Here is a 23,817-nt window from a genome sequence, read left to right as displayed (position 1 = left end):
GTGCGTGCGTGCGTGTGTGTGTGTGTGTGTGTACTACTCAACAAAATTAAAGAATCACTGTGTAAAAATAGGAAAATTTTGAGATGGAATAACTTCGTGAAAAATTATCGCATTGAGATGTTGAAAAAAGCATTTTACAGCTTGAAATCTCTACTATTCAGACCGATACTTTAGAAAACGGTCTCACTGATATTTTATGGAATTACACAAACACAAATAAAGATGCATCAAATCTCAAAATTTGCGAAATTTCACATCGCGAATTAAAAATTGCACACAAATGCAGTTTACAGCATGCAAAAAAGTGAATCTTTACCTTTAATTTGCTTGTTTATCGAGTTTTGTGCGATTGTTTTTCATCGAGTTATTCAACATTGAAGAAAAAAAGGTCGCTTTTGCTTCAATACTATAGGATGACTCCGGCAATACGCCTCGCTGGGATTTACGCCGCAGAAGTCAGAAAAAATAGAAGTGGGTAATTTTCCCGCAACTACTCTGTTATATGCCTTTATGTTATATTAGTATTGTGTTATGATTTCAGCTTCTTACTGTTAATATTAATGAAATTATTGTGAGTTGAATCGATTTGTCACTGTAATAAGTAGCGCCATCATAAATTATAATCTACATAAAATGATTATTGTAGGGCGTGTAAAAGACCTAGTGGTTATTTCGTGATACATACGTGTAGAAGAATAGTAAAGCATATTTTATAGCAAAATACAAGTGCTTTACTTTCGTATTCTTTGTTTAGTTTGCTGTCTTGTATATCCCACCTGTTTGGGATATATGGCATTTTTAGCGGATGGGATTTATGCCCAAAGCATACAAAGTGCGCAGATTGAATTCATTGCACTAAATGCAATGAATATATTACAAGAAATATGTACCTCATGTCATAACACTTGTAATGTAAATTCTTTCGCATTATGTATAAAAATATATGTTTCTTTCTTTTTTTGATATTAGGAAAATATTTAGAAGAATTATTGGAAAATAATTAGAAGAACAATTTTTGCTTTGTTTTTGAATGAAAACAACAGCATAAGGAAATGAGAAAAAGGTACATAATCATATATAATAATATATAAAAAGTATATATAATTATATATAGAATATTATATGATCTGACACAATTTTATCTTTTTGTACGAAAAATTATGTAAAAATTATTTTTTAAACTATTTTTTTAAGTATCTTATTTTTTTTATTATATATTTACATATGAACAGAAATTATACAAGAGAAAGAAAATGCGTGTCTTCTATATAACATCCCTCATTATTTCTCCTTATATCATTTATTGTCCAAAGACATTCAACTATTGCTCAGTGCATTCAACTATTGCCCGCGAGCAGCTGGGTGCCCGCGAGCAGTCCATCTGCCGATCCCTGGGGTAAGTAGTCCAACAATGAACCATGTAAATTTCAGAGGCTTATATCTCTCTCAATTATTGAGTTGAAGATCTGAATTTTGGCATACAATTTATGAATTTAGTTGACTGCATACTGTAAACAATAACTCTTAAGTTATTTTTTAAGTTTAGCCACAATTTCGATTATTTTAAAAAACGGGAAGTGCTTCATTGTGTACAAGAGGTGTGTACATACACACAATGAACCATGCTATTTTTAATAATGAACCGCATGTTTTATACTGCGAATTGTTGAGATTATTTTAGTTTTGTTATATTTTAACATGTTTATTTAGAAAATAGATAATTATGAAATGATAAGGATTCACTAGGCCGACCGCTGCGTTTTTCTGTCAGATTCTTTCGTTTTGAGTGATAACGCGTCTAATGAATATATTTTTATTAAGATTTTAAATGAGGGGGGGGAGGGACGTATTCTAAATAATTACCACAATGAATTATTATTTTGAAGGTTATCGTAAAAAAAGGTTATGTTCATGGTTCATTGTTCACTACATCAAAATGATTTATTGTAGACCAGGGCAGCTCAACGCGTGCCACCGAAGGCACGGAGCTTTTCCCACTCACGCACTCATTGGCTGCGTTCAGCAGACTCAACGGTTTTGCCAAAACTAATAGCGAATTCGATTGGACGCACTCAGTGCGCACTGGTGCACATTAAAGCCGTTGTACACGAAATAACGTAAAAATATGTTTATAAATAAACATAGAGATCGATTAAATCGTGAAATACTTAATACATTTTATTGTACTATTAGGTAAAATATGTATTTCATAATTCGAAATATTTTCATTTCATTTTTATACTTAAATTAAATTAGTGTACAACGGCTTTAATATGCATCAGTGCGCACTAGTTCTTCCAATCGAATTCGCCATAAGTCTTCTTGAGTTTTGCAACCGTTTTATGATTGTCTGCTGAGATAGGACCATTCTTCTAGATCTAAAAGTATGATCCAATTAGCGCGAAGGAAACTTCCAACAGTTGCAAAACAAACGTTCTGCTGAACGCAGCCATAGTTTCTCTCACCGTTTCGCCGGCGCCGTAATGCTGTTCCCCGCCGTCGCGTTCAGCACTCTTCAACGATATTAAACTACATTAATATTATAACTGTGTATAAATAATGTGTAACAAATTTGTTTTAAAATAGGAATGAAATAATCTTAACAAAGAAAAAAATAACACATTACAAAAAAAGTCAATTAAGAATTTATTATAGAAACAGCTTTTGAAAAATGCTCCGTCAGGGGCTTACATTCCAATTCTAATCACAATTACAACTTAACGTAGCCTGTGCGACATTGAATTTTAATGTTCAGAGAGAGAGATTGTGCGAATGAGTTTAATAATATTTTCTATCAAATTTCTCATAAAGAGAGAAACACGATTATTCTTCTTATATTCAACTGTAATTGGTCAATTTGTTACTCTTAATACAGTCTCATCTATTGCTGCTATTGCCATTGTAGACCATGCATAAGATTGGATTCACTACTGGCCTTACGGTCTCTACCGTGATTGGCCAATTCGTTTACTGATTACATCTTACAGCCTTACGTTTTTGCATGTGCCATGGGTTTTACTGTACCGCGTAGAGTCCCTAGAATACAGAGTCCGGCAATCGACCCCTAAAAATGGCGGACACATCTACGCGTTTCTGCCACGTATTTGCACTAGTGCAACATAAATGAGAGATAGAACAAGTCCTTGCACAGAAGTTGTAAGAAACATAAATAAGTAAATAAAGCAAAATACTATAGTATAATAAATACAAAATACCGAAATTATACGTAAGAAATACGTATAATTTCGGTATTTTGTAAGAAAAATGAGCATAAAATGTATAATTCACGTTTTAACAAAAAATTAATGTGTTATAAATATAGAAAATAGAATAGCAATATGAATAGTAAATATTTATAAGTATAAAAATACTCTATGCAATAATTCTCTGTATTTACAAGATACACAATGCCATACTGTTGCGTCATAAAATGTTGCAATTCATGGAAGATAGGCAACACAATGCATGTTCTTCCAAAAAATTGAGAAAGAGACGACAGCAATGGATCAGAAATATAGGAAGATATGATTTGGATCCTGCAAAGAATTATTTTGTAATTATTTTGTAACGTAAGTACTATATGTGTATATTTTGATCTCTTGAGCACATGATCTCTTCCCTTATTTCATTGTATCCTTTTTAAACTGTGTGTATTCCCGCTTGTGTGGTGATTGGTTCCGCTATTTTTAGGGGGGGGGGGTCTGACTTCTGATCCAATAAAAAGAGTTCTACGGGTCGCCAGACTCTGTATTCTAGGGACACTAATGTAAGTGGGAATAAAATATGGTTGCGCCATATTCTTGCAACATCGTCATCAACCAATCCCGTAGCGATTTCAATTCGCGCATCTCTTACTTGAGGATCTCTAGGTTGACTGCACTGAATGCCGAACCGTCGGAAAAGGAGCGAGAGGGCAAAGAATTAGAGAAAGATACTTGCAAACTGCACCCCATGTTATCCTTCCACCATGGTGTAAACGCGCATGTAAACGTAGCCACATGGCCACAGTCAGCGCAGCGGAAGTGTCGTTCATCTATAATTTGTTGCTTATTAAAAATTGCGAAATATATATTTAGTTGGCTCAGGGATCGTATTTATTTTGTTGAGCATGGATTACAAGGATGAGCAGATCAATGAGATTGAGGCTTTGGAGTCGATTTATTGCGGGGAATTGGAGAGTATGTGTTATTAAAATTCTAACCTATAATCCAATGTTAAAAGGTGACCCTACACGGTCAAGTAAAGTGAAATATATTGTTAATAATACTGATCGTGTAAGGTTGTAAAAATCTTGTTACTGTCAGTATTACTGATTCAATGCTACTGATCGCTGATTGACAGTAACAACATTTTCAGTATTTTTACAACCTTACACGATCAATATTATTAACAATATATTTCATTTTAGTTTTACGTACATTATCTATTGCACTGTGACATACTGTGACATAGATCCTAATAAAGCAATACTGATACTCGAGAAAAAATCCAGATCATTGTCAGTATTTATTAACTCTTTATACACACCTTTGGATCATTTGTGTCCTGAGCTTTCTTTTTTTTTTTTAAATACTAAGAGGACCTGGTAAAGTACCAGTCTCTTTTCTATTCCTAAAAATAGTTTGGCATCTAGAGACAAGTTTTATGCATTGCCGGCCTCAATTCGTACATATTCTTTAACTCTGAAGAATAACTCTGAAGTTCGTCTCTAGGTCACAAATGATCTATCGTGTGTATGTACATTTTTGTAACTAAAAAAATTTTTTCTTTTTTTTTCTTTATTTTTAACTAATTCTTGTTTGTATTGCGGGAATATTTTGTGAATTATTAAAAAAAGAATTTAACCCTAGAACAACATATTAGCCCTTAATAAACAATGGCTGCAATCAGCAGAAAAAGCAGCTTTGTAATTGTTGTAAAATTCTTTAATATGGTTGGTCTTGCCCTTAGTTCTTCATTGGATCTAAATGTACAAATCAATCATATTCAAGAATTTTACAACAGTTGCAAAGCTGCTTTCTCTGCTGAACACAACCAATGGTTTTTGGCATCTTTGTGTTAAATGTTGTCTGTAATATTATATATTATGTTGTCTGTAATCTTATAAAGAACATTTTCCTATAAATTATAATATTTTTTTTAACACAATAGCAATAATAAAATGCATTGTTTAAAATATAAATGCAATATATCTTCAATTTTTAGCCATTCATGCATATTAAAAAACTATTTTCAGGTTACTAAATAACTAAATTTTTTGGACAGCCGACATTTGAACTATATTTTCTTTTGTGTTTGGAATATCAACTTTAAGATATTGAAACATATTTATCTTTTTAAACATTTTTATTTCAGAATTTTACATTTTTGTATGAAAAAGTATATTTTTTTCATTTTGTTATTAAAATGTTAACTATATTTAGTTATAACAAATTATATACAATTTGTTATAAATATACAACTTTACAAATACTTTCTAAACATGTCAAAATATGCGTAAAAATCGTTTAATAATTCTTATATACTTGTAAAAGTGATGAAAATTAATCCAGAACACGAATGACTAAACATGTGTAGGAAGGGTGTCCAAAACCAAGGTGTGCACTCAAGGTTATTATTGACCATGTATTATTGACCATGTACAGTCACCTCAAGGCAGATGAGATTTATAACCTATATAATACTGAATTTTATAATGGGTGCATTCAGTACTACGACCGCTCACTGAGTGCTCAGTGAGCTTTTAAATCTGTTTGGTCTATATTTTTAGTTCTAATAGAATATGCCAATCAGATACAAGAGCTCATTAAGCGCTCAGTGAGCGGTTATAGTACTGAATGCACCCATTGAATTACTGTTTACCATGAATAATACATGCGTGTGTACATTATACAGTTTTAGCGACAGAACCGTTCTATATATTTGCTATACCGATTAAAACAGAAGAATATGAACCAGAAACTGGCAACGGCCTCAGTTGTCAGTTAGAATTTACATATACATCCAAATATCCAGATGAGCCACTGCTTATATCAATTACAGAGCAAGAAAATTTTGAGGATGGCGACGAGAAGTTGAAGGCACATCTGATAGAACAGATGAATGAAAATCTTGGAATGGTGATGGTTTTTACGTTGGTTAGCACAGCTCAAGAATGGCTTAATGTACAATGGGACAAGATAAAATTGAAGAGAGAAGAGAATGCTGCACAAAAGCTGAAAGAGGAAGAAGAAGCAGAAAGGGTAAAATATTCTAAATAGATCTAAATAGATGATAATTTTAATATCTTTTTTTCATATATAGAGACGATTTGAGGGAACTCGTGTAACAGTGGAATCTTTCTTAAACTGGAAAGAAATGTTTGATGAAGAAATGGGCTATACAAAACGGAAAGAATTGACAGATCGCGAGGGAAAAAAATTAACAGGCAGGGAATTATTTATGACTGATAAGACTCTGGATCAATCAGATCTTAAATTTTTAGATGATGGTAATTTATTGTTTTTTTTATTATTTGACTCGCATTCCAAAAGATACTGATATTGCATGTCACATGTTATGCAATTTTGATCAAATATAGGTGATGCTGTAAAAGTGGATGAGAGTTTGTTCCAAAATCTGGATGACTTAGATTTAGATGATGATGAAGATGACCCAGATTATGATCCAAATATCTCGGATAATAGTGCCTAAACAAGTTTGATTCAGTAACTACCAAAGTGATGCATAGAACAAATTGAACAAGAATTTATTAAATTATTAAAAAAAAAAGGAAAAATGAGTATGTATATAAATAAGTAAATATATATATATATATATACAGAGTGTCCAGCAATTATTGATAAACCGCTTTTGTGTAGATAAAGCGGATTAAACTGAGTCGAAAAGTCCTCTACCATTTTGCATTTTTTGCATTAGTTAACGAGTTATTAATTTATGAAAAAATAGCCCATCTTATCGCCGCGCGGCTAGATAAAGAAAGTCAGAGAGATGCACGTTCGTCATCGCTAAGCATGTTGTTTATAAGTGACATTAGCATTAACGTGCCTAGCGACGGTGAACGCGCTTGCATTTGGCGGTATGCCGGGCGAATTTAGTTATTTTCATAAATTAATATCTCGTTACCCCGAACCTAGATTTTTAAGCCTTAAGCCATAAGAAATGGACAAATTATAGTCAATTCACAATATAACCAGTAGGGATACTTTATGTCGATACCCCTTTGATCTCCGTGCCGAGTCACGTGAGCAGCCGCCATGTTAACATTTAAAAAATCCAGGATCGAATAGAGAATATAATGCCCCATAAGTAATAATGTAGTCACAATTTAAAAAATTTTACAAAAACAAAATAATACACAAATTAATGCAAAAATAACAAAAACTAAGAATAAATCAAGTATCAAACTTATTTAAACTAAATAGTAATTATAAAAGAAACATTTTTGTTAGTTAACTTATCTTTCGATATTTTTAGGATAGCGAAAAAAAGTGCATTGTATATTTTTACTATTATTACTTCATTGGTTAATACTGCACATAACATAACTTTTCTTTATTTTATCCATTTTTTAATAAATATTTAAAGCAGGTCCACAAACTGTCCAGTGCATTCGTTTACCCAGCAGTTAGCGTAGAAGTATTACCTTATCCTTGTTGTTCACCGAGTGTTAAACAAGGATTGAATACAAGGATGATGCTCTGCGCTAACCGCTGCGTAAACGAATGTAGACGTCTTCTTCTCTAGATTTGTTAGATTTGTTCGCAAGCTCCAACATGCTCCTATCATAGGTCCTACTCACTCTATCAAGCGCGTTTGGAATGAGAAAGAGCTATGGTAGGAGCATATTGGAACATGTTGGAGCACGCGACGCGACAAACCTGTGTACATACATATAACATATATGTACGTTACTGTCGTCTTGCATTTCATTGGATCCGGCCCAAAACAAAAGCTGCGCAGCCATATCTGCGCGAACCCACATTTTTGTCGCGAGTGTCCTACTGGTTATACTGTGGTCAATTATTCTCCTCGCATTCGACTGTAACCCCGGATCTATAATAAGTGTTTTAAGCCTTAAGTCGTAAGAAATTGACCAATTACAGTCGAATTCGAGGAGAATAATCGACTATGATTCGTCCATTTCTTGTGACTTAAGGCTTAAAACACCTATTGTAAATCCGGACTTAACCATTGTGAAAATTGTAAAATGGTAGAGGACTTTTCGATTCAATTTAGTCTGCTCTATCAACACGAGCGCTTTGTCAATAATTGCAGGATACTCTGTAATATATATATATATATATACACACAGGGTGTCCCATTTTAAATAATGCATTAAGATTTCTCGAAAACTATGGTCTAGTATATCTCGAAAAATACTTAATGAAAAAATATTTTATTATAGTGTTTTGAAAAGCTCTCGAGGTAAGCTACAAGAAAATGTAATGAAAAACAGAAGATTCCATTTAAAAAAAATCGACGTGACTTTGATCTGGCCTTGGCAACTCCATCCAAGGTCAAATCAATGGTACCTTCTTATGTCTCCCTCCAAACCATACAACTTTTGTTTGAAACATTTTTCCGTATCTACCATAGTTTTCGAGAAATCTTAATGCATTATTTAAAATTGGATATGTGACCACTGGACTTCTTTGTGTGGGAGTTCCTGAAACAAGAAGTTTATTCGTCAATCAACTCAAGAGAACAATTGAGAAACCGAATCGAGGCTGCAGTGCACCAAATATCACTAGATCATTGTTTGGCTGCAACACGAGCTGTCCGTACTAGATGCAATGCTTGCATTGCTGCAAGAGGCCAACATTTTGAACAATATCTACATTAAGCAAGTGAATAAATACAACTTGAATAAGTAATGAGAAAGTACAAAAATGAAAACTACGTTTTGTCTTCTTTTTTTGCGATTTTCTCCAAAACGAAGCAAAAACGAGCATTTTAGAAAAAAATCTCTACAGGACTTTTTTCTTAGTTTATCGATCCTTTACACGCTCCTGAAGTTTAGACATTTAAATTCGGGATACCCTGTATGTCTGAGACCACCAGTACACCCCTTTTATCTCGGAAACAGAGCATTTTAGAAAAAAATGTTTCAGACAAAAATTGTGAGGTTCTAAATGATCTATTCAGTGATCTGATCAGTCTGACCTTGGGTGGCGTCACCAAGATCAGAGCAACGTCACTTTGAATTTTTTAAATGGACCCTCCTATTTTTCATTGTATATTCTTGTAGCAAACCTCGAGACCTTTCCAAAACACTATAATAAAATATTTTTTCATAAAATACTATTCGAGTTATAATGTTTGAATGTTTATAGTATCGCTGGCATTAGCATTGCCCAAGATATAACACGTGGAGATTACTTAGTCAAGTAATTTAATCTCGTGTATGGGTACGCACGTATGCACACACTCAAGTTGATGACGCCACCCAAGGTCAGACTGATCAGATCACTGAATAGATCATTTAGAATCCCACAACTTTTGTCTGAAACGTTTTTTTCTAAAATGCTCTTTCCGAGATAAAAAGGGTGATCTCAGACATCTTCTATATGTATATCCGGAAAAAGACATTAAAAGTGTAAAAAAAGCGTCAAGTATATTTTGCAATTATATTCAAAATTATTTTACAAATATATTTAAAAACATAATAAAAAAATCCAAATTTTTGTAAAACTACTTTATAGCTTTATTCAAAATCATACTGAAACATAATTTCAAATATAAGCGTATGGAAAAGAAGTGAAATCAAAATGACAAAAAACCAAAAATAATGGCATAGAAAAAGAAGTGAAATCAAAATTCAAGTATATTTATTAAAATAAGTCTCACGGAATACAATGCTCTTGCATTAGGATGTAGTATGTCCTCTAAACATCCTTAGGATATCTCTTGGATACAACTGTGTGGGATAATCTCTCAATCGTAATAGACATAGGTTGCATTCCGTTTCATGCATGATGCACATGATGTCTCATTTATTTTTGTTTAATATTTGATGAACAATAAGGAGAAATAATACATTATGCGTATCATGCATGAAATGCAAGGAACGTACCTATATAGTACAGGAGACGTTTAAAATGTATAAAATATAGCAACAAATTAAAATATAACATAAAATGCAATAGATAGCATAATGAAAGATGCAAATATTGAAAAGTAATTTTTAGATCAATAACAAGCAATAAATTGTATGAGAAACAAAAAATCGAAGATGGACAAATCTCCAGCAGCAACATACTTGATGCGCCCGTTTTGTTCATAATTTCATTTATACAAATAATTCAATAAATATTTTATTAATTATGAACTATTTTGCACAAATTAAAAAATTTTATGTATTTGAGTTATTATTTTAGTATTAATATATTTCGTATTCAACAAATATACATATACAAATATTTTTCTATGAGATAATCTTAAACTTTATTAGTGTAGTAACAGAATTTGAAGTTTATTACAGTAATAATAGCAGTTATTATTTGATATAACATTATTTTTAATCTGATTATACTTGATTTATAAAGATAGGAAACTGAACATTATTTTTTTTTTTTGTAAAAACTTTAAGAAACAATGCATGTGGGATTAGAAATTCCTTTACTATCAAATAGATTCTTTATTATCTAAAAGATTTAAAAGCTACACTGAGAAAAAAAGTTGTTAACTTAACTAAATGTGTGTAGTTCGTAATGATTATTTAGTTCAAATATTTATATATTTAGATTAGCAAAATCTTGTAATTTAAAATATATTATTTGTTTGAATTAACAAATATTTGGTTGAATTAACAAATATTTGACAACCCATGACCGCTACATTTAATTGAATCAACTAATATTTTGTTGAAACAGCAACTTTTTTCTCAGTGTAGTTATATATAAAATTGATACTGATATGCATATCTTGTAATAAGTTCTGAAATTACATTGTCTATGTGTTAATATCCCTTCATAAATAGAATGAATAAATGTAATAACCTATTACATAAAAACGTATTTTATGTAACATGTTCTTTACGCCACAATGATACAAATTATTATTGTTAAGTTGTCATAAAATAGTTTATGATATAATTCAATATAATTCTCAATATATAAATAGTTTATAATATAATTGAATTCGGCTTTTGTAATACATTTCCTTGATTATTCTTCTTTATTTAGAATGCTACTTATATTAGTTTTATTGAAATATTTAAAACTTTAATTATCGATGTAAAAATCCGTTTTCAATTTCTGCGCCTCTCATTACGCTATCTATTGCATTTCGTTCTCGCATTTTAATGTGTTGTTGTACTTAATCAGAGATAGACAAAATAGTGTCCAAATCTATTTAAAATAGGAAATGCAAAATAATTGTAATTTTTTCATTTGAAAATATAAAATATAAAATGCTTTTTAGACACCTATTTGAAATGGAAAATAGAAAATGGGCATTTTTAAAATGGTTTTTAAAAATAAAAATAGTTTCTTAATAAAATTATTTTTTAAATATTTATATTCTTATATTATTTATTTTTTAATGTTTATTTCGTATTTAAATTCTTGTTTCTTATTCTTAATATTTTTTATTTATTATAAATTTTTATATAATATAAACTTTTACAAAAAAAGTTTATCTAGCAGTTGAACGTGATGCCTTAAAGAACAAATTTTTCGAAGAGGAAATCAGTCATTTTCTTTATATAAGATCTTATAATTAACCCGCCAAACGAAAAAAGACATTCTACTTAGAGCTGAGCTTAGGAAGCATGTATCATACTTGAGAAAATTTTTTTACTGTTGGATAGATATTAACATTGAAAATGTTGTGTCTCTTCTATCCCTCACAAAAAATCGTTACATAAATTATTACAGTATAACAAAAAATGAGAGAGAAATGAAATCTTTAAATTGCGCCAGTTGAAAGGAACATATTTTCTTGCAACATATAACATATACTTTATTTAAAAAAGTAAAAGTACAAAAAACTTGGCGCTGCTAGACAAATTCACTGCTTTAAAAGTACACAAATTCTTTACATTAACAGTGAATTAATTTGTGTTTTTAAAGCAGTGAATTTATATTTTTAAAGCAGTGAATTTGTGTTTCTAAAGTAGTGAATTTGTGTTTGTGAAGCAGAGAATTTGTTTTTAAAGCAGTGAATTTGTGTAATTAAAGCAGGACGTATACATAGCGCTATATTGAGTCGGGATGACAGATATCTTAATCTCTAAACTCTCGAACTTTAACGCTTAATCTCGATTCGCGAAGCCGACCGCCGCATTTTTTTGCCAGATTCTTTCATTTTGAGTGAAAACGCATCGAATGATTCTATTTTTATTAAGATTTTAGATGAGGTACGGTATTCTAAATAATTACCATATAATATAATATAAAAAATATTTTATTATAGTAACTCTAACCCTGAGCGGCCGAGATCGCCAAGAAAACACATTTTTGGTTTTCGGTCGCTTTGAAAACAAACGACCGACGTCAGCACGCGCTCTCCCTCGCTAACTCGCTGTTTCGTTCGCTCGTGAGCGCGCCGAAGGTTGTCGAACGCGAGAACGACAGCCTGTATTGCCGCTACGCTCGCGCAGCGCACCGACGCCCGCCGAGCCGCCGAAGCCGACCGAGCGCGGCGTCACTCGGTACAAGAGCAAGTCCATAACTTTTTAGAAAAACATAATAAAACACATTTTTTTTGATCGATTCATTTTTATTTCTCAACATAGTCTCCTTTCAGCTCGATACACTTGATCCAAGGATTCTCCAACTTTTTCAAGCTGTCCGAATAATATGATTTGTCCAACCCTTCAAAATAAGCCTCTGTTTCAACGATGAGCTGCTCTCTGGTGGTGAATCTCTTTCCTCCGAACCATTTCTTCAGGTTTGGAAACAGGAAATAGTCGCAGGGGGCTAAATCTGGCGAATATGCTGGATGGGGAAGCAATTCGTAGCGGAATTCGTTAAATTTGGCCATCGGTGCCGGGCACGTGTGAACCCGTGCATTGTCTTGATGGAAGAGCATTTTCTTCTTCGCCAAATGGGGACGTTTTTTCTTTAAAATGTTGTTGAAACGGTCCAATAAGGCTGCGTAATAATCACCATTGATCGTTTGCTTCGACGGAAGGTAATCGATATGAATTATACCGCGTGAATCCCAAAAAATTGTGGCCATCATCTTTCCGGTCGACTTGAGGTCTTCGCCTTCTTCGGAGCTGGTTCACCCAGTGAAGTCCATTGTTTTGACTGTTCCTTCGTTTATTTTAAGATTTTAAGATTTTAGAAGAACATATTCATTATAGTGCTATATTGAGTCGGGGTGATAGATATCTTAACCTCTAAAGTCTTCAATTTTAACGTTTAATAACTCAATTCACGAGGCCGACCACATTGTTTGCCACATTCTTTCGTTTTGAGTGAAAACACGTCGAATGAGTATATTTTTATTAAGATTTTAGATGGAGAGAGAGAGAGAGAGAGAGAGAGAGAGAGAGGGGGGGGTATTCTAAATAATTCTGAGCGTTCGCAGCTATTGGTGTTTTCTTCTAGATTATCCAATAGCAGTGAGCGCTCACGAATCCGTTCCGCAACAGTTGAATCTGCTGAATGCGACTTTTCATGCAAGTTCAGTTAAGTACTCGAAGGTATCATTAAGTAACACTCAAAGGTAGACTTAGCACTTCACATTTATTCTCGTTAAACACAGAAAATAAAGGACTTTAACAAATAATAATAATAATAATTGCAATTACAAAAGATATCACAACTTGTCCGATTATATCCGCAAACCTGTATTCTCACAATCTCCTTTTAATTCCGCAAGCAACGGTTGAGTCTAGAATGTTCGCGAACAATGGACTCCGCAAGCAATGGATAGCAATTTTATTTCCGCAACGACCGAGAGAACAGAACTCTCAGTTGTTCTCGTGAGCGGTGTTATATAGGTCACAGAATTCAAGAATGTTTTCGAATAATGAATAATATTCTAGACCGGAAATACGTAAGTATACATGTTTTGAATTAACAGCTTCTTTATCACAATTGAATTATAGCTTTGTTGTAATTTGCAGGCACAATGTAACCTTGATTCGAGCATTCAATTGGTTGCGCCGCTTTTTGCCGCTCCGAGGGATTCGCTGATGTCGCAACTATCGATTGACATCGACAATTGCCGAGATCTGCGCGCATTGGTGCGCGCTATCTCGCACTATGTGACGTGTCTGCGGCGATAATACGGCTCTTGCGGAGACAATAATAACCTTAATGATCGCGCTACCGACCGCGATCATGCTTTAAACAGCGACCAATGATATTTTGAAGGAGAATTAAATAATTACTATTATGCTTTGATTGAAAAGAAAAGTGTCTTTGAATGACTTGTGATAATAATTTCTTTTAAAAAGAATTAAAGACACTTGGATTGGAATAAGAAGATCCTTCAATAGGAATACAAAAATACGTAGGTTTCATTGTATAAAAGTTAAAGATAGCACCATTTGGATTATATTCTTTATTTAATTTGGTACAGAATTTAACTTGCCAGTTGTTGATACCAAATCTTTTATACAAATGATACATACCATTAAAGTTAAGTAAATAATAAAAATAGTATCACTTGGGTTTTATTATACTTTTCAATTTGTTACAATAAAAATAGTACCATTTGGGTTTTATAATTTGATAAAATAGTTTTTTTCGATGAGCATGTACTCTTAGCGTCTTTTTTTACCTCTTTCATTAATAACAACGTAGCTAGTCACACAAATGCATTTATTAAGTAAACAGATTTTTAATTGTAAATAGAATTTATTAAATATTGTATCGTTACATTGTATCGAAGATTAATTATCTAATTAATTGTTTGTAACATATAGTAATTAAATATTAAATTATCAAGTAAAACAAATTATTTTTTTGTATCTTATTTTTTATTAAATTATTAGTCTTGTGTAACATTGACATGATTTCTGAGATTGCATAGAAAATAAACAGAATTTTATTTTATAAGGTAATACCAGTGACATTAATTACATTTTTTACTTATTTTAATATAAAGACCCATATAATAAGTTTTTTTAAACGCACACACGCACACACACATACACGATTAAACGACTAAATAATTACTTTATTATTTAGTCATTTAATTTAAAAAAGACAAATTTATTTGAATAAAATCTAAATAAAAGAAACTTTTTATACAGATACATAAAACACATAATTTCATAAATATTATTTTATACTGCGTATCTTTCTATACCCTTGTGTTTTATGTAAGTGTGTACATATGTATGTGGACACACACATGTATTTATATATATATATATATATTATATAAAATTATAAAACTATTTTATTAATAAGCTCTTATTCTATCTTCTGTTCATTCATATTTTACTCTACACGATGCAATGTATGACTTTTTAGTGGACAAATCATGCCATCCCACTGGACCTCTCTCACAATCGGCACAAGCTAGGTACTTGATATTGCCTACTGTGTGTGACACACCAATATTTTCGAAAGTATACATATCTTCTATTAACCAGTAAGCAGAAATTGTTTCTGATTGATTAGCTTTGTCCTCTGCTTTGCTATGGATATAAGGTAATGCAAACTGAAAAAAAAATGTTTATATTTATTATATCGTTTAACCAAAAAAAAAAATACCAGAATAAAACGTCATTTTCTATAGTTTTTTAGATACTGAATGCGAATTCGATCTCCAAATTGTCCTAACGCGTCACAATTTTGATAAATTTACATTTAAAGTTGCAAAAGAACTATTTTAGTACGTTTTGTCATATAATTATGATATATTACATACTATAGAAAAATTTATTATAATTAAAATGAAGCCTGTTGTTAGGACTCTCAATCTTCAAATATAGGGTCTGTTACAAAAAAGTGAATTATATTAGGTCATTGACAATTTACCAAATATGTTTTCCAATTATGTTTAGTTAAACATAATTTTTTGGGGCCATTCAAAAATCATGAGACACCTATACATTTTGCAACAATTCAAACATTTTTCAAGTTTTAACATCCGCTATATTGAATTTATCATTTTGAATTTGACAATTTTAACATTGAATTTGTATTCAACGGTTTAAAAAAAACTCTTTAAGTTTAAATTAATATAGTTAAAAACTATTTCTGAAATCACACAACACACACACCAATTACTTAATTCACAGCTTTTCTGCACAGACCCCATATTAAATTATGACTATCTTATTAACCGTAGCCGACATTAAAAAATTCTTTTGAAAATTGAAAGTCCTAACAACATACTTAATTTTAATTGCAATAAAATTTCTTCAAAACGTCATATATTATAGTTATAATATACCAAAATACATAAACATCGCCTTTTTTTGCAAACTGAATTGCAAAATAATATGATGAAAAATTTAACTTGGCGTTAGTTATTCATTTGTGAAATTTAACTTGGCATCACAGTTATTGATACCAAATCGAAATAACTTGATAAAGAAGGTACCACTTGGGTTTTACTTTCTAATTTGATAAATGGGATTTAACTTGGCGCTAATTGTTGATATCAAATCTTTTATATTTTTATAAACGATGTAAATGATACATATCAAGTTAACTAAACCATCACCCCCATCGTCTATCGTAGAATAGTAATACGACGATGGTCATCTGTATTCAATAAAAAAATTTTTTTAAGAAAAATTAAAGTTACTATTATTTTTTCTTTAGGAGAGAGAAATAAGAAGATAGTAAAATTTAACTTGGTGCCAGTTGTTGATATCAAATCTTTTATATAAATAATACCATTAAATTTAATAATTTAACTTGGCACCAATTGTTGATATCAAACCTTTTATATGTATAAGGATATAAAGAATTTCATCAACCCGATTAATCCTAATCGGTGATTAACTGTCAACCATAAGTAGTCAATTCTACTAAACAGCAAATGCGATTAGTCATCAGTTCCACGGCCGATTAAGTAATTGACGTTGGTGGAAACCGGCCTAAATGGTGGTTCTTTATGAGAAGCACGCACGCTTAGCGCTTTTTTTACCTTTTTTTAAAAAGGTAAGTTTGCATACGATCAAAGTTACTATTACTTTCTTTTTGGAAAATAAGAGGATAGTAAAATTTAACTTGGTAGAATTTAACTTGGTAAAATTTAACTTGGCGTCAATTGTTGATATCAAATCGTTTTTTTAACTCGATATCAGCTGTTGATATTATACCTTTTATTTTTATGTAAATGATACATCATAATAAGGTTACTATTACTTTTTCTTTAGGAGATTGAAATAAGAAGATGTACTGTTAAAAATGTCATGAAATTTAATATACTGTTAAGTTACACAAATTAAATTCAATATTATTATATTAAATTAAATTTAATGTATCTGCAACTGAAAATTAAAAAATCCCACCGCTACCCCATCGTTTTATAATTATGATATAAAAATGTCAAGGTATATCAAACTATATATGTATCTTTTAAATTTTATCATTTTGATTTTATAAATGATATATATATATATCATTAAAGTAAATTTAAAAATCTTACCACTACCCCCATCGTCTTATAAAAGTAATATAAAAATATCAAAATAAATATCACAAGACACACATACACACACACACACACACACACACACACACACACACACACACACACACACACACACACACACACACACGATGACCATCTATATTTAATTTGATAGAATTTAACTTAGCGTCAATTGATGATATCAAATCGTTTATACAAATAATACTTAAAATGTTACGGAATTTAATTTGGCGTCAGTTCAATTTTACAGAAAAACAGCAAGTGACAAAACTTGTTTCTTTTTTCTCATAGAGTTCTAAGAATTTTTTCAGAATTTTCTTATGTTGATAAAAACAATCAATAAGAAAATACAGTATTAAAAATTCTGAAAAAATTCTTAGAGCTCTATGAAAAAAAAACAAACAATTTTTGTTTCGCTGTATTTCTGTATAAAATTGATAATACCTGAGTAAAAAATTATTGAAAACCAATATTCGGCGATATTCGGCGATTTTTAGTAAATAATATCTTCTTAACTATTGCGAAAATACGAAAATTGCAAAATGATAGAGGACTTTTCGACTCACAAGGAAAAGGACGCAACGGTCCCCCTCCGACCTTAATGACCTTTTAGTATGTTTTTTTCTAGACAAAAATAAGCGACACGTATTTTTTTATACGTGCCCATACGCACTTTTAAGGGGTGAAACACCCTTTAGAAAAAAATCAGTTTTTTTCTTTCGACGAAGCGGATATCGTCGATAAGAGATAGAAAAAAATGTTTGAAATAAAAGTTACATGGTTTCAAGAGTACTTTATAATACAAAAGAAAAAAAATTTTTTAATTTTTTTTATTTGTTTATCCCCACCATTTGACTTTTTTTTAAATTTTAATTTTTTTTATAATAAAAAGAAAGATTATTTTAAGACAAATTCAACCATGTGTGGTAAAGTTATTTTCCAAAGTACCATTTTACTGGATAAATATTATCCAGTTCATGGTCCTAAACAATTTAAGAGGTTATAGCTGTCGGTCGGACACCTTGAATAATACTAAATGCCGGAGGTACTGTAATCTTCGAGCATCATAACTAAAAAAGTACTTGATGAAAAAGTATTTTATTATAGAGTTTTGGAAAGCTCTCGAGGTAAGCTACAAGAATATATAATGAAAAATAGGGGGTTCTATTTAAAAAAATCGATGTGACCTTGATCTGGCCTTGGTCATAAGGCCGATGTCACATGCAGAATAATTAGAGGAATCATATTGTGTAAAAAAATTTATATAATTCCATTTAAAAAAATGAAGTTGACCTTGAAATTCCGAAGTATCTCCACCTGAACAAAAATTATTATCATCATATGATAGTCTCCTTTACATCGTGTAATTTTGGTTATATAAATTTTTCTCTACATCTTATAGATTAAAAGATATTTCAAGTGGTAGTTATTGGGACACCCTATATATAAATTAGTTTTTGCGAGCGAGTATCTGACGATAGGTGTCAAAACGCTTGTATATCTGTGCATTAAGTGAAGCTGAATAATAACATTTTTCTACTATTTTGCAAAAAAGCCATATAAAATTTAGTTAATTAAAAAACATTGGTGAATGATCGCTCTCCAAACGATGCAAAATATTCTGCACCGCTTGGAGAGCGATCATTCGCCAATGTTTTTTAATTAAATTTTCTATGATTTCTTTGCAAAATAGTAGAAAAATGTTATGTTCAGCTCTCAACATAGTCAGATACACAAGCATTTTTTTATACCTTTTGAGGAAAAAAGTTTATATATATAACACAGTGGACACAAATTTTTCGGATAAAGCACTATAAAAAAATCCTGTTAGTACTAGGTGAGGGGAGACGGAATGTCAAAGGGTTTGCCAAGCAAGATTAGTACGATTTTTTTATTTATGAAGCTTCAAAGTTGAGTACAAAATGAATGAAAAATTGACTTATTTTTGTTTACATTATCGAATTTTTTTAGAAAACTATTATCTTGATCACATCACCGAAGCACGCATTTAGAAATATAAATAATTCTAAAAATCATTAGCTGCTGTATCTTCGATTTTATCATCTCTCTGTCACATATTTTATAAGACTTCCTGCAAATATCGCTTAACAATGCATTTAATTTTTTTCTTTTACAGCAAGTTTCCATTGGCATAGGTACTTGAAAGCATTTGCCATGTTTATCCCTGATATTCTGATGCAAGTTCAAAAGAACACGCCAAGATGTTCAGTGCTAAAGCTGAAGTAGCATTTCGAGTTGTAAGATTGTAAGGACTTGACTAGACTGCAGGAAGAACGCAAAAAAATAACCTCGACATCTCATGTTCATAACTTTAAGTAATGATTTTTTACTATATGTAATTAAATAATATATAAGATATCAAGAATATCATATTTATATTATATATATATATGTACATATTTATCAATAATTGTACACATTTGCATGCTATAAATTACAAATTTGTTTGTCCCTACTGTATATCTTTTTAAACTGTGACAAAACGATGTACTGATATCCTATATACGTATCCAGTGCACTGAACTGGCATCATCAAAATAACTCGTGCCACTTAGTGCGCACTACGCGAGTGTTGTGCGATCAAATGAACACTAGCAAAGTGCACATTGGCCAATTGAACACCCTCTTGACACTGAGTGCAGCCAGTGCACCCCAATCGAAAACGATATATAAGACTACTGATTTTCTTAAGACTAACCAAATTCAACTTTATTCCTTCCTACTAGTCGAGTTAAACGACTCGCTGTACAACTAACAACTAGTAGATGCAAAAAATCATAGTCACCCATTTAGGTTAAAACTGATTAAGACTTAAGATTTCCGACTACCAATTCATTGTAGAATCAGCTTTAGGTTATAAACGTTCGGTGTCTATGATAAAGCATAATATAGTGCATTACACAAATATATATTAATACTAGCAGCATCTATGATAATTAAATTACTAAAACACGCAACAAATAACAATCAAATAATTAATAGTCATAACATGAGATTTCGTCTCAATATTATCATACTACTATATACAGTACAAATATACTCACATCCATGTTTATCAATCTGGCAGCTCCAGCATTGAGCATTTTTGAAGGACAAAATGTACAATAGATTTTATCTTTGTTTTTGCCTTCCGTGTCTTTTTTCAATTCAATAATATCTGTCGACATCACTATTCCATAAATGTAAAATAAATGTTGGAATATAGATTCACAGACTAATTACGATTAATTGGCCTATATCACCCCCTATGGAATGAATCGAATTAATTGAGTCAAAATCGAAATATCATTCGTGATCGTGCTTCGAACTTTATCCGAGGAGAAATCGGGGCTGATCTCACTAGAATCTGATAGAGAGAATAGAGTCACTCGAGTCAGAGAACTCATCGCAGAACATGGCTGCGTTCAGCAGAACGTTTGTTTTGCAACTGTTGGAAGTTTCCTTCGCGCTAATTGGATCATACTTTTAGATCTAGAAGAATGGTCCTATCTCAGCAGACAATCATAAAACGGTTGCAAAACTGTTGAGTCTGCTGAACGCAGCCAATATAAAAGAGCGAAATCCATAGACGTTGCTCAAGATTCAAGATGATCTTAAGCTAGTGCATGAACCAATCAGAGAACCGTATTAGCAACTTAAGGCCGGAATACGCATTGAAGATTGAGATTGAAGATTGAAAAATTCAAATTTGATCAATCGAAACGAAAGGAGCTAAAATTTCTTTGACCTTATTGGTCAAATTTCAATCTTCAATCTTCAACTTTAATCTTCAATGCGTAGTCTAATTCCGGCCTAAGACATTAGGCCTGTTCTTTTTGGCTGAACTTTTACACCAGTTCATCTTTCTTCCTTTTCTCTCTAGGAGGAAAAAAGAGAAAGAAAGATGAACTGGTGCAAAAGTTCAATCAAAAAGAACAGGCCTATTGGGTGCATTCGGTGCATTCAGTACTACGACCGCTCACTGAGCGTTCAGAGAGTTCTTGTATGGTCTATATTTTTAGTTCTAACGGAATATGCCAATCAGATGCAAGAGCTTACTGAGCGCTCAGTGAGCGGTTGTAGTACTGAATGCACCCATTGCTTGAGATTAAGTCCAGATCTACAATAAGTGTTTTAAGCCTTAAGTCGTAGGAGGAAATTGACCAATTACAGTCGAATTCAAGGAGAATAATCGATTATGATTCGTTCATTTCTTATGGCTTAAGGTTTAAAACTCTATTGTAGATCCGGGGTTAGGCCGGAATCCATAGTCCGTTCTTAATCTCAAGCAAGGTCTTAAGATGCTAATACGGCTCTCTGATTCATGTATTAGCTTAAGACCATTTCGAATTTTGAGCACCGTCTATGGATTCTGCCCTAAAACCGGACTATGGATTCCGGTCTAAACTCATAGCTTCTACACATGAACAACTGTAACGAGATTCTCACTAGTGTGATGCTGGGTATTTATAGGCCATCACACGTACAAAAATTTTAGTCGGAATCGTAAGCAAATCGACCAATCACAATCAAAATTTGGATCTCGCGTTTTTAAACGCTCGACTGTAATTGGCTGATTTACTTACGACCTTACGAGAACAAATGCGGAGTCTACAATAGAAGTCGTAGAGGTCGTAGAGTCTTAAGTCGTAGAAAATTGACCAATTACAGTTGATTATTCTTCTCATATTCGACTGTGAATTTTCTATGACTTAAGACCCTACGATTGCTACGACTTCTATTGTAGACCTCGCATTAAGCCGGTTCTACATTAAGCTGGTTTTACATTAATCGCATCGCAATGTCGCAAGCGTGTCGCAAGCGTTAGGGTCCAATCAGAATCGAGCTAGTTTGATATTGATTGGATCGCAACGCTTGCGACATGGTTGCGACATTGCGATGCGACTAATGTAGAACCAGCTTTAGTCACATCGCAGCGTCGCAAGCGTGTCGCAAATGTTGCGGTCCAATCAGAGTCGAGCTAGCTTGTCGTTGATTGGACCACAACGTTTCCGATGCAACTAACGTAAAATCAGCTTTAAGGTGTATTCCGAATCGGATTAGCTTAGCTTATTTTTTTCCATAGATGTTGGCAGTTCTGTAACTAAACCGAGAAGTGTTCCGGATCCATCAGTCGTCAAACTTATATCATTTTCGATTGGGGTGCACTGGCTGCACTCGGTGTCAAGAGCGTGTTCGATTGGCAGTGCCAATGCACACTTGGCTAGTGTCACGTGTTCATTTGATCGCACGACACTCGTGTAGTGCGCACTCAGTGCGCACTAAGTGGCACGAGATATTTTGACGGTGCCACTTCAGGGCACTGGATACATATATAGGATATCAGTGCATCGTTTTGTATAAGTATAAAAGGATATATAATAGGGACAAGCAAATCTGTAATTTATAGCATGCAAATGTGTACAATTATTGATAAGTATGTACATAAAAAAATAATATATATACATGATATTCTTGATATCTTATATATTATTTAATTATATATAGTACAAAATCATTACTTAAAATTATAAATATGAGATGTCGAAATTATTTTTCTGCGTTCTTCCTGCAGTCTAATCAAGTCCTTACAATCTTACAACTGGAAATGGCATTTCAGCTTTAGCACTGAAAATCTTGGCGTGTTCTTTTGAACTTGCATTATTCAGTGCAACCCATGGAACTCGTACAGTGTTGGTGTGAATTGAGTGCGCACTGGTGTGCACTAACTTTTTCCTAATCGAAAACGCTATTAGCTACTGGCTTCTATTGCCTAGCTTACATCGTGCACTTGATACGGATACTAACTAGTAACTTTCTATTGAATTATCTTAATTTCGGCGAACCGTGTAAACATATACATGATATGTATGTTTAATTAATCATTTTAATGCATAATCTACCAATTTAGTACATCATTCTTTAAATTGCTGAAATTAAAATAACTTAATAGAAAGTTACTAGTTAATATGCGTATCAAGTGCTCGGTGTAAAAGGGGTCTATTGGTTACGAGTTCAGCCCAAGACACAATGCGAGGGAATAACGACAGCGATAGGAATAACATGATTTCAACCTATCAGAAATCGGATATATCGGAATACACAGTTTCTGATAGGTCGAAATCGTGTTATTCCTATCGCTATCGCTATTCCCTCGCATTGGGCGAGTTCAAGACAGCAAAGCGGATAGGCATGCTTACCGAGCGATTAAATATGATTGGTTGGATCTGTAAGTAACAA

The 23,817-nt window shown here is 32.3% G+C and overlaps 2 protein-coding genes across 2 annotated transcripts; one reads left to right on the top strand and one right to left on the bottom strand.

Annotated features, from left to right (window-relative positions):
• The first annotated feature begins 3,920 nt into the window (after nt 1–3,920).
• On the top strand, nt 3,921–6,899 carry LOC108731005 (RWD domain-containing protein 1). Its single transcript, XM_018461046.1, has 4 exons — nt 3,921–4,178; nt 5,896–6,242; nt 6,304–6,490; nt 6,581–6,899. The coding sequence occupies exons 1-4, from the start codon at nt 4,109–4,111 to the stop codon at nt 6,691–6,693; spliced, it is 717 nt and encodes a 238-aa protein (XP_018316548.1). The 5' UTR covers nt 3,921–4,108; the 3' UTR covers nt 6,694–6,899.
• Nucleotides 6,900–15,362: 8,463 nt separating this feature from the next.
• On the bottom strand, nt 15,363–20,969 carry strat (RAB interacting factor STRAT). Its single transcript, XM_018461047.1, has 2 exons — nt 20,643–20,969; nt 15,363–15,627 (listed from the first exon to the last, which is right to left on the bottom strand). Exons 1-2 carry the CDS (start codon nt 20,763–20,765, stop codon nt 15,394–15,396), a joined length of 357 nt encoding a protein of 118 aa, XP_018316549.1. The 5' UTR covers nt 20,766–20,969; the 3' UTR covers nt 15,363–15,393.
• Between the last annotated feature and the right edge of the window lie 2,848 nt (nt 20,970–23,817).

The sequence above is a fragment of the Mycetomoellerius zeteki genome, unplaced genomic scaffold, assembly GCF_001594055.1.
Source record: "Mycetomoellerius zeteki isolate Tzet28-1 unplaced genomic scaffold, Tzet1.0 scaffold98, whole genome shotgun sequence".
Taxonomy (NCBI): Eukaryota; Metazoa; Arthropoda; class Insecta; order Hymenoptera; family Formicidae; genus Mycetomoellerius; species Mycetomoellerius zeteki.
This window is presented reverse-complemented; position numbering and strand designations above follow the sequence as displayed.